Raw genomic sequence first — 10,302 nt, 5'->3', positions numbered from 1 at the left:
AAAGACACAATTCCTTTATTATACACAATAGTTTTCATTAGACAGTAAAACTCAAGTTGTTTGAAGTCTAGAGGCTGTATGAACTAATTTTTATTTTTATTTTTTGAGATGGAGTCTCGCCGGCTGGAGCGCAGTGGTGCGTTCTTGGCTCACTGCAACCTCCACCTCCCAGGTTCAAGTGATTCTTCAGCCTAAGCCTCCCGAGTAGCTGGGATCACAGGTGCCCGCCACCACGCCGGCTAATTTTTTGTATTTTTAGTAGAGATGGGGTTTTGCCATGTTGCTCAAGCTGGTCTCGAACTCCTGGGCTTAAGCAATCTGCCTGCCTCGGCCTCCCAAAATTCTGGGATTACAGGCGTGAGCCACCGCACTCAGCCTCATTTTAAAAAAAAATTCTCATTAATTCATAGCAGGCAATTATCAGGATATAATAAAAGAGGCAAAAAGACCATGTAGAGTGTGTAGTGCTTGACTGGTTGTTGCCGTTAGGGGTTGATACAGAGGAAACAAGTGGAGCATTTTTTATGGGATAATATGAGATACTCAACAGAGACCTTATGGAAAATAAACAGTCTTTTTAGAAGAGTAGTGGTGTAGAAGTAGATGTAATTTAATCCCATTTTTAATTATCCAGCAATTTGAGACTCACAACTTGTAACAGATTCACAAAGTGGCCAAGTATAGTCTCTTCTGAATTGGAGTGTCTGATTTTACTGTGCATTTCTTTGGGGCATTTGAGATTTGTACATTTTTCTTTAATAGAAGTTTTTATATTCCATATATTACTTACCCTACAATCATAACTCCATTGCCCCAGGATAAAGCACTACCTAATTGCAAATAATCTTCTTGCTCATTTCTTGCTTGTTTGTTTCAGATAACTTATGCTTAGGGAAAACTTTAATATACTTCGTAAAATCCCCAGATTGAGTTCCTAGTTGGCAGGTATCTAAAGATTTGCCTTTAAAGACTTCAGGGATTGAATGAAACACCAGAAGCTGTGCCCCGGAATACAACCATTTTTGCTTTCTTGGGTTTGTAATAAACAGTGTTAGAGTCATACCCAATTAACCCAGACTATTTTTTTGACGTTTCTTTGGTCAGATGAATCACATTAAACATGATATTAAAAAAGAAAAAAAAATTTAATTGGAAATTTTACAACTGAAATGATGTTTCATCTTATGGACCACAAACAAATGTTTTTAGACATTGAAAAGTGGTTAAAGACCAACTGCACCCTGTCCCCCAAGTGCCATTTTCTGAATGCAGAACGGAGGGTGATGTCTTGAGCTGACGCTGTGTCCCCAGCATCAGCTATTCTGCACCCCCCTCTTCTTCCTTCCTTGTCCATTGCCCTTCACCCTTGTTTTTCTGTTTGCTCTGGCCTGGTTCAGTATAACACATCCATGAACTCTAGCATGGGCCTATGGACAATCATGGCTGCAATCAGACTTTCTAAGCAAATGGGAATGTGATATACATATGTGATAACCATTAGAAACCCTATCACCTCCTAGAGAGGAAGTGAATTTCTTAATTTTTTTAGTTGCAAGAGTCACTTCTTAGCCAACTGACTACAGAATGCAGAATGAACAGGGGAGGAAGGAGCTGATGATGGCACAGCCTTGCAGCAGTAACCAGAACACACCCCCCTCAAGTGTCGCCTCCAGGAAGGCACCCCATCCCCGTCCTCCCTTTTCTGGGCTCATATTTAGGCAAAGCTCTAAGACTCCTGAGCCAACTTTTATGTAACTGGCTTTCCTAGGCTGGGGCTTGAACTAAGTAAAGAAGCCAAGGAGTTAGATCTAGATAGCAGAGAAGTAAATCTCATTCTAAAACATTGCAACTACTCTATTACTAGAGTCCACCCCATGAAGCTGTTTCAGATTGTGTATCTTCGACTGAATTCTATAAGTATATATTGTTCAGACTAAAACAAATGTTGCTAGCTAGGTTGGCTATGCTGTCTCAGTAGGACATTGACAGACTCCAGCTTTCACCCTCTGGAGAGCTTGGACCTAAGTGCCATATGCATGATGACACCTGGTCCAGGAGCTGTCCTGCCATGGCTAGCTCATGGCTTGACAGCAATACTTCTTCTCCTTCTCCGCCCAGCATAGACTTGGTCACCTGAAAGTTAGAAGATCGGTAGGAAGTTAAAACATCTTGTGGCCTGTGGGGAACTTGGCTTGGGCAATTATGGCAACTGTGACTACTGCAAAGATGGCTTCAAAGGTGAAATCTTTTGTAAGACTATACATTTATTTAACTTGTTTGCCCCATTTCAACACCAGCTTGGTTCTCCTTTTCCTCCCTGCTTTGGCATTCTCCTTTTCTTCCTCACTGTGAATGGGATTGTTATGCAAATTCTGCTTTTGGCAGTGTCTGCCTGGAGTAATTGGCATTTGCCTGAATTTCTCAGGCTTGCTCTGGAACAAATCACCTGCTTCTCTACTGAGCGTCAGCCTTGCAGCTCTTCAGAACATGCAAATCATGGAGCAGTCAACACTTACCTTTGTCTCCTTTTTCTCCCTTGTGCCCTCGAGGGCCAGGTGGCCCACGATGACCTGGTGGCCCAGCAGGGCCCCTGTCACCTGGAAGGACAAATGGGGCATAACTAATACATGAGTCTGGGGACTTAGGGCACAGGTAGCCGGTGTGGCACCAGCACAGGAGCTCTTTTCAGTAAGAGGTGGGTGTTACACAGGATCCGGGGACTGGCTCTGCCACCACTTACCTTTGGGTCCTGGAGTACCCATCTCTCCTTTTTGCCCAGGGGGTCCTTGAATGGCTCCATAAGCTGCAAAAGCAGGGAAACACTGGCCTTAGAGTGTTGATTGCCTGGAAGCTTGGGACAGCAAGTCATTTGTTCAGAGTAACACAGAGATAGTGATGGAGTTTGGATATACAAGAGGAAACAAAGTTCAGAATTTATAGAATTTGTCTAATTTTGAGCATCTCAAATGTTAATAACTGGAGGTTTCTCATGAGACTAGTGTCTCTGGAGCAGACCCATGGGAACCTATGCAGTGAGGCAGGTGCTGGGGAAGCAGCTGGATGCCCTTACTTCGGAAGAAGTCCATAAGGTCCGCAGTCACGTTGCTGTAGGCAGAGAAGACCTTGCTGATACCAGGTGGCCCCTGCGGCCCAGGCTGGCCTGGTGGGCCCTGGACAGTGTAGGCCATCCCTTGCAGTAGGCCCTGACCTGTAAAACACCAGAGCATGGGCACAGGAAGCAGGGGTCGCCCAGCACCCGCTTCAGCAGGAGCACAGTGCTCTCCTAGTATCTAACTCCCAAAGCAGTTGAACTAGATGAAGCCGCAGCAAGGGTGAAGCCCTCCGACTTCCTTTGTATTCCACTGTGTGACCGGCACAGTTCTCTTCCTACTGCGGGCCGGCATCAAAAGCTTGTTGACTGTGTAACTGTGCTGTTAAGCTGCACAGGGAAAGGACTCTTAGCCAACATCCTTCTCTCAGCCCCAGCAGAAAAACCAGTGTGGTCATATGACTTATCTGGGTCCCAGAACGAATTAAGTCTTGGAAAGCAAAGTACAAAGCCCCCGGCGTGCTCTGTTCCCCACAGCTCAGGTCCCAGGGCTGGGGCTCCTTGAGCTGAGCGGGCTGAGAACTAGGCTGGGGCTGCCAGTCCCCTCCAGTCCCTGCCTGCCTGATTCTGTCTTCACAGCCTGGGGGTTCCACAAACAAGAAAGCCAGTCTGGAGATGCTCCCACCCTCCTTCCCCCCAGCACCAAGGCCTAAATGTCCCCACTTACGCTGCATGCTCTCTGACACTCTCACAGCCAGCTCATTGTAATCCAGACCTCCAGCAAAGTCAGCCCCAAATAGTCCGCCATTGCCACCATACATGCCGCCTTCTGCTGCTGCCCCATAGCCTCCGCCTGGGCCGGTGTCAGTGCCGTAGGGGCCCCCGTCTCCTGTAGCTGCACCGAAGGCACCCCCTGTACCCAGGGAGCCTGTGCCAGCTCCTGTGCCCGTGGAAGAGCTGTAGGAGCTGCCCCGCCTGACAGACGAGCTGTGTGAGGAGGAGCTGCTACCCCGACTGTGGAAGGCATCCGTGGACAGGAGGCGGCTGTCCCCAGGGGGTCCCTGCGGCCCAGGAGGGCCTGGGGGGCCAACAATGAAGCTGCGCACATCAGGACCTGCAGGGTGAGAAGCTGCATGAGTGGGAGCTCAGATCTCGGTGGAGAGAAAGACTTGGGAGTTAGGGAGTCTCTCCCAGGGTGTCAATGCCCCTGAGAGACCGGAAGTGAACTTCAGGGTTCTCGTACCCGAGTGGCAGAATGCTGGTGTGGAAGGAAACCGGGCTTACCCCACTAGTGGCTCTCATGTGTGGCCTCCCTGTCCCTTTAAGTGCCTCCCTGCCCCACTTACAGGGAAAAGCAAGGCCTGCGGGGTACCTGGTGGGGCATCACCGTCGGGGGCACCTACTTGTGAGGTAGCTGATCAGCTCGCTCCGGAAGCTGTCGCTGTTTTCAGCTGCGTAGGTTGCCAGAGCTCCTGAGACACCCGGGGGCCCTCGAGGACCTGGGGGACCAGGAGGTCCTGGAGGGCCTGGGATGAATGACAAACCTGCAGCTGGGCAGAGGGAAGAGAAAGAAAGGTCAGGGTAGTGCTGCGGAGGAAGGTGAATTTCCAGCTTGTGCTGGGGGCGCTGTGGGCCCCACCTGAAAGGAGGGGATAAGGCTGGGCCTCCCGGGTGATGGGAGGAGAGAAAAGCAGGAGGCCAGAGCCTGCTGTTTCCTGGCATCATCCAGGAATGGCTGCCCCCGTCAGGCCCTCCCACTCCCAATTCTCAGCCTCATTCAACTCAGCCCTCCAGTCACTGAGAGGTGGAGCCCCAGGTCGCCCCTAATCACACACCAGGCTGCACCTGGGAAAGCCATCACTCCCCATCTCTGTTCCTGCCACAGCTGAAGGCCCCTTGCCAGCACATGTGGTGCTCTCCAGGGCCCCGCACCCAGCCCTGTACAGACTCCAGGAGCACTTGGACTGCCCTTGCTAAAGCCTGTGGGAGCCCCCAAGGCCCAGCTGCATCCCCTGCCCTGCCCATCCCACTCCGCAGTGCCCTACTGTGTAAGTAAGACGAGAGGTCCTCCACGCTGATGCTGGACCACACATTGCCTGGGATCCCTGGTGGACCCGGGGGACCTGGGGGTCCAACGATGCCTCTGAATTCAGACCCTGAGACACCAAGGGAGGGCACGGAGTCAGTCCTGGCCTGTGCCAAGGGATTCTGCTTCCTCCCCAACCACTTGGACAGATGTCCCCTTCTGGGCCTTACCTCGCAGCAAGGAGAGGAGCTCGTCGTAGGAGGTTCCCGGCAAGCCAGGGGGCCCCGGGGGACCAGGAAGCCCAATGCTGATCCCAGAACCTAGGGATGTGATGGAATCGGATCAGGCAGGGGGAGGCAGATGGAAACAGAGGGAGGAATGGACACAGAAGAGGGGTTTGGATAGAAGTGGAAAGAGGAGAAGAGGGACCATGGACTACAATGGAGGTTTAGCCCCAGGAGTGGCATGGAAGGAGTGGAAGGGAGGTGGGATGCAATGGGATAAAGAAGGCGATGAATCCAGATGTTGGCCGGTACCGCACGGTGGATGCTACACGCACGGATGCGCGGCATCAGATTTATTGAAATCCGTGACGCGACGATGAACGATTACGCGCTATCGCGCGACAAAGCGCGATGACACGCAGACGCGCGCGATTACGGTATCGCGCGCGTGACGCGCGACCGTGATGATCCGACACCGTGACGCGCGCGCGTTATCGCCAGATTTAACGCGCGACGCGCGACACCGACGCGCGCGCACGGGACGCGCGATATCGATACCGCGACCGCGCGCTGACGCGCGATAACCACGATTTCGCGCGCGACCGCGGATGCCAGCGATGACACGGGATTGCGCGTCCGATACCGCAGACGCGCGTTAACGCGCGCGACGCGCGACACCGCAGACGCGCGCGCACGCAGATTTCGCCATAATCGCAGCGCGATTTCGCTAACGGCAGATTTGATTTCGCTACAGGATGTCCGATAATGGATGCGTGCGCGATGACACGATGATGCGCGCGCGACAGATGCGACACCGGTGATGCGCGTGCTACCGCGCGATATTTTCGCGCGTGATATTAACGGGATGCACGCGATGCGATAATGATGATGATGCGCGCACGGGATATTAATGGGGATGATGCGGTACGGATGCGCGATAATGATGATGCGTACCGGGATGCGTGATACGTGATACGTGCGCGCGATGCGCGATATTTCGCAAGGCACGGATGCGATACCGGGGATGCGATAATTGTGATTGGCGACGCGCGCACGGATGCGGCGTTAATGCAAGGCAAGTGATCGCGACGCAGATCTCCATCAACGATGATCCCAGATCCTCATCTCCATCCCACCATGCTGCTTGACCTGCTTCAGGCTTACAGGTTTGAACAGCTCTGAGCACTGCTCATTGCTGGGGTTGGTGCAGCCTGGCAGGTGGGGGTCAGTGGGGCAATCACAGGGAAGTTTACGCCGGAAGTCCTCATCCCAGTCATCCCAGGCCCTTCCTAACCAACCCTCCTGCAGACACTTACTCGACATGTAGCTGAGAATGCGACTACTCAGCTCTGCATAGTCCAAAGACAGGAGGGACCCATCTCCACTGGCTCCTGGTGGCCCTGGCGGACCCTGAGGGCCCATCAGGTACTGACGTAGGTACTGACGCACGTCATCCCCTGGAGAGGAGAGGAAGTACTAGCAGGACCCACCCAGGACATGGGGGTCCCACCCATGGTCCAGCCACAGCCTGGGTTCCCCTACACAAATTGACTCTGGCATGACATTTGTGAGTTCTGGGTCCGCAGGCCCACAGTGTTCAGGGGGGACACCAGCAAACTGCCAGGTTCCTGAAGGGACAACTGCCAGCTTGCCTGGCATGGGGGCTTGGGAGGACATTTCCTGCCCCCTTTCCAGCCGGTTTGCTGACTCAGCAAGCAGATCAGCGCCATAAGTGGCTCTTTGTCTAAAGGACTCTGCCTACCTCTTGCAGCCCTCCCCAGGCTCAGATAAGGACAAGGTTTGCCTGACGAGTGAGGCCAGGAGAAAGCAAAGAGAGTCCCACTCTCGATCCCCCAACAGGTGACTCACGCTGCAGCACAGCCAGGATGTCTTCAGAAGAGATGGAGGACGAGAACAAGCCGACGTTGTACCCCGAAGCTGTCGGGAAGAAAACCTCAGGTTACCTGCTTAGCAGGTACTGAAGCACCACTCTCATTATTCCAGAATCTGAAAGGCCCGGTCACCGAGCTGTCTGTCTTTGGGGGAAATGGATGAATGGAGTATTATGAGGGTATTTTGAAAGCATAACAAAGTCAAATATTGTTGTTGGGAAATTTTTTTTTTTTGGTGAGAAAGGAAGTTTACTTTCAAGAACATGCTTTAACCTAATGCCTGCCAGATGCTGCCAACCTTCATGCACAGGTAGGAAGAACCTATAATTAGGAACACATCAGTCGATTGCAGGACGGCTCACTCGGTGGCTCTCCAGCGTGGCCGCCCTGAATCTGGACAGACTCTTGTTGACACTGTATCCCAGTGGCCCAATTATTAGGAATTCAGAATTAAAACTCATATTCCAGAGAAGGGCAAAGCAAACAGCAAATGAGGAGCTGAGGCTCTGGGAGCAGAAGCAGAGCCACAGGAGGAAGGTGCCAGGTGCAGGGCATGGGGAGAGGCTTACTCCGTAAGTAGCTCACAACGTGGTTTGCCAGCTCTGAGTAGTTGAAAGTCTCGCCTGTGATGGTGGTGACAGGTCCTGGGGGACCAGGTGGGCCTGGGGGACCTTGAACTCCGGATAGGTAAGACCTAATACTGTCACCTGCCAACCAAGGAACAAAGCAAAGTCAAGACTGTCCCAAGAGGACATGTTCTCCCCACAGAGGTGACCTGAAGCACATGATAACATGCCTGCCCCACCCCACACATGGGCACAAGGCTGGGTCAGGAGGAAGCCTAGACTCCCCATCACTGTCATTCCCTTAATTACAGATGGAGAAACTGAGGCAGAGGCCTGCGCTGGGTCAAGTGGCCCATGAGGGCTGTGGGCCAGCAAGACTCCAGCCAGCCACCCATTTGACAAATGAATACATGCAGGTGCGGTGTGAAAGCGCGTGTGTGCATGGGAATGAGCGCGCGCCAGCCTCCTCCCAGGGTGTGGGCGAGGGTGAGGTTGTGTCGGGGGCAGCTATGAGAAGGCTGGTGTTGGGGAGCTCACAGGCCTGTAGGCCTGGCTCTGCAGGGGGAAGACCCGGGCCCGGACACACACACTGTTTTCCTCAATGCGCACACGCGCGCGCACACACACACACACTCTCCCACTGCCCGACATCGTCCCATGTCTCTTAGCACCATTTCTGTGATGATACCACAGCTCCCTTGCACAGAGACTGTATCTCCGTGTTCTTGTCCCCACGGCTTGGGGCGACCGGCCACTCACTCTGCATGTACTCAGAGATGTACTGCTGAATCTCCCGGCCAGAGCTGCTGATAGAGCCCGGAGGCCCAGGGGGCCCAGGGGGGCCTGGCGGGCCTGACACGTACATGGTGCTCGATGATGATCCCCCTGCAGCAAAGAGAAAGTGTCCTGTGTTGTTTCTCCACCCTACGGTCAGACAAACGGGCCCAGGAATAGCTTCCATGGTCTGAGGAGGGAAGGTCTTCTCAGGGGGAGAAATAGGATAGTGGCAAGGTGAAGGATCCCCGAGAAGAGAAGAAAGGAGAGCCTATAGCAGCCACTGTCTGAAAGTGGCACGGAGCTAGGAAGCTGCCCCAGGCTGAACTACCCTTTCCTTCTGCAACCTGCTGAAGGACCCCCAACATGGCATCCCCCTTCTCTCAACTCCCCAGCACCCAGGGTCTTTCCATTCTCCATCATGTGGAGTCTGCATTGTTATTTGTCATTATATGTGCCTGGGTCCTTCCCTCAACCCCATATCTCGTAACCTCCTTAAAGGCAGCTCATAGGCCCTAGCACATGGAGATAGTCAACAATCAATCATGGAGAAATGAATGAACGAATAGAGCAACATCCTCACTGGAATGATCAGCCTTCACCAGAAGAAGCGGAGAGGAACTTTGGTCACTTTCAGTTCTTACCTTCAGAAGGACCACTAGGAATGCCAAGAGCCCCTGGGACACCTGGATCACCTGCAATCCAAAATGAGAAGTTTGCATCACCTCCTCCAGGAAGCCTTCCCTGGTTAAGCCAAATCACACTTATTAGTGTGTGTCTCAACAATTGTCCCATGGCTCTTGGCCTCATTTTTGTAATAATACCACAGCTCCCTTTCATGGAGGCTATATCTCCATGTCCTTGTCCCTTTCTCCCTCTGGCCTTTCCTTCCTCCAGCCTCTTCTTTCTCCCAAGACTTTACACTGATAAGTACTTGCTGCCATCTCTTCAGGCTCTGGGCTGTGGGCGCCAGGCTCACCCCTACTCCTCATCACCTTCTCGCTGCTCCCTCACTGACCTTTGTCACCTTTGGGTCCCTGGGGGCCAGGTGGGCCTGGTGGTCCCTGAAGGTTGAGTCCGAAAGAACTGGACCCTGGAAGCCAACAACACACACAATGCAGTCAGCCAGGGTTCGGACAGGCGCTGGCCAGAGCCAGAATGGGGCGGGGCTCAGCCCTTACCTGAGGTTGAGAAACCTGGGAGGCCTTGCTCGCCTGAGGAACACATCAAGAGAGGGACAGTCAGTCTCATTTTTCTCACCCACTAACAGCCCCGTAGAGCCTCCCCAAGATCCATGATTGCTGGGGCTGCATTGCCTTTTGGGCAGTACCTAGAGATGCCACACACACACACACACACACACACACACACACACTTGCACCACACCCATGCACATACTCAACCATTCCTAGAGACATGCTGCTCTACTCTTGCTTATTTGCACCACGTGCCTTTCTGTCAAGCTCAAAGCTCTTGGAAGGTGAGCTTTTGCCACCCCCACCCCTACCCCAGGTTTTGTTTGATGCCAGCTCTACTGTACCTTGGTGTCCTCTGGGGCCTGGGGGACCTGAGGGAGAAAGGCAGAGAGCTATGAGACAGGTACCAGCCAGGCGTTGTGGTTTCAGTGGACCCATGGAGGAGGGGATAGGGGTTCCAATGCTGGAGCTGATATAGAACTTGGGGTTCCTTGTGTCTCTCTCTTCACTAGGCCAATGTTGGGTGGCTATCCTTTGTAGAGTTTCTGACTGTTGTGCGTCCCCGCTACCTTTGC

General features: G+C 52.9%; 1 protein-coding gene across 1 annotated transcript in view; it reads right to left on the bottom strand.

The window, feature by feature from the left end:
* Positions 1–1,126: 1,126 nt before the first annotated feature.
* The window catches only part of COL17A1 (collagen type XVII alpha 1 chain), a 58,208-nt gene continuing 49,032 nt past the window's right edge, over positions 1,127–10,302 (bottom strand). The window contains exons 38-53 of the mRNA XM_009215313.4: positions 10,072–10,098; positions 9,713–9,745; positions 9,550–9,624; positions 9,176–9,226; positions 8,517–8,642; positions 7,761–7,898; positions 7,169–7,237; positions 6,616–6,756; positions 5,306–5,395; positions 5,095–5,205; positions 4,453–4,599; positions 3,777–4,163; positions 3,071–3,208; positions 2,741–2,803; positions 2,517–2,597; positions 1,127–2,133 (exon numbers count right to left, since the gene is read on the bottom strand). Coding sequence (XP_009213577.3) covers positions 2,078–2,133; positions 2,517–2,597; positions 2,741–2,803; positions 3,071–3,208; positions 3,777–4,163; positions 4,453–4,599; positions 5,095–5,205; positions 5,306–5,395; positions 6,616–6,756; positions 7,169–7,237; positions 7,761–7,898; positions 8,517–8,642; positions 9,176–9,226; positions 9,550–9,624; positions 9,713–9,745; positions 10,072–10,098 — 1,733 coding nt within the window. The 3' untranslated portion in view covers positions 1,127–2,077. The remainder of the gene's footprint in view (positions 2,134–2,516; positions 2,598–2,740; positions 2,804–3,070; positions 3,209–3,776; positions 4,164–4,452; positions 4,600–5,094; positions 5,206–5,305; positions 5,396–6,615; positions 6,757–7,168; positions 7,238–7,760; positions 7,899–8,516; positions 8,643–9,175; positions 9,227–9,549; positions 9,625–9,712; positions 9,746–10,071; positions 10,099–10,302) is intronic.

The sequence above is a fragment of the Papio anubis genome, chromosome 11 (genome assembly GCF_008728515.1).
Source record: "Papio anubis isolate 15944 chromosome 11, Panubis1.0, whole genome shotgun sequence".
NCBI lineage: Eukaryota > Metazoa > Chordata > Mammalia > Primates > Cercopithecidae > Papio > Papio anubis.
Note: the sequence above shows the minus strand (reverse complement) of the source record. Positions and strands in the feature narration are given on the sequence as shown.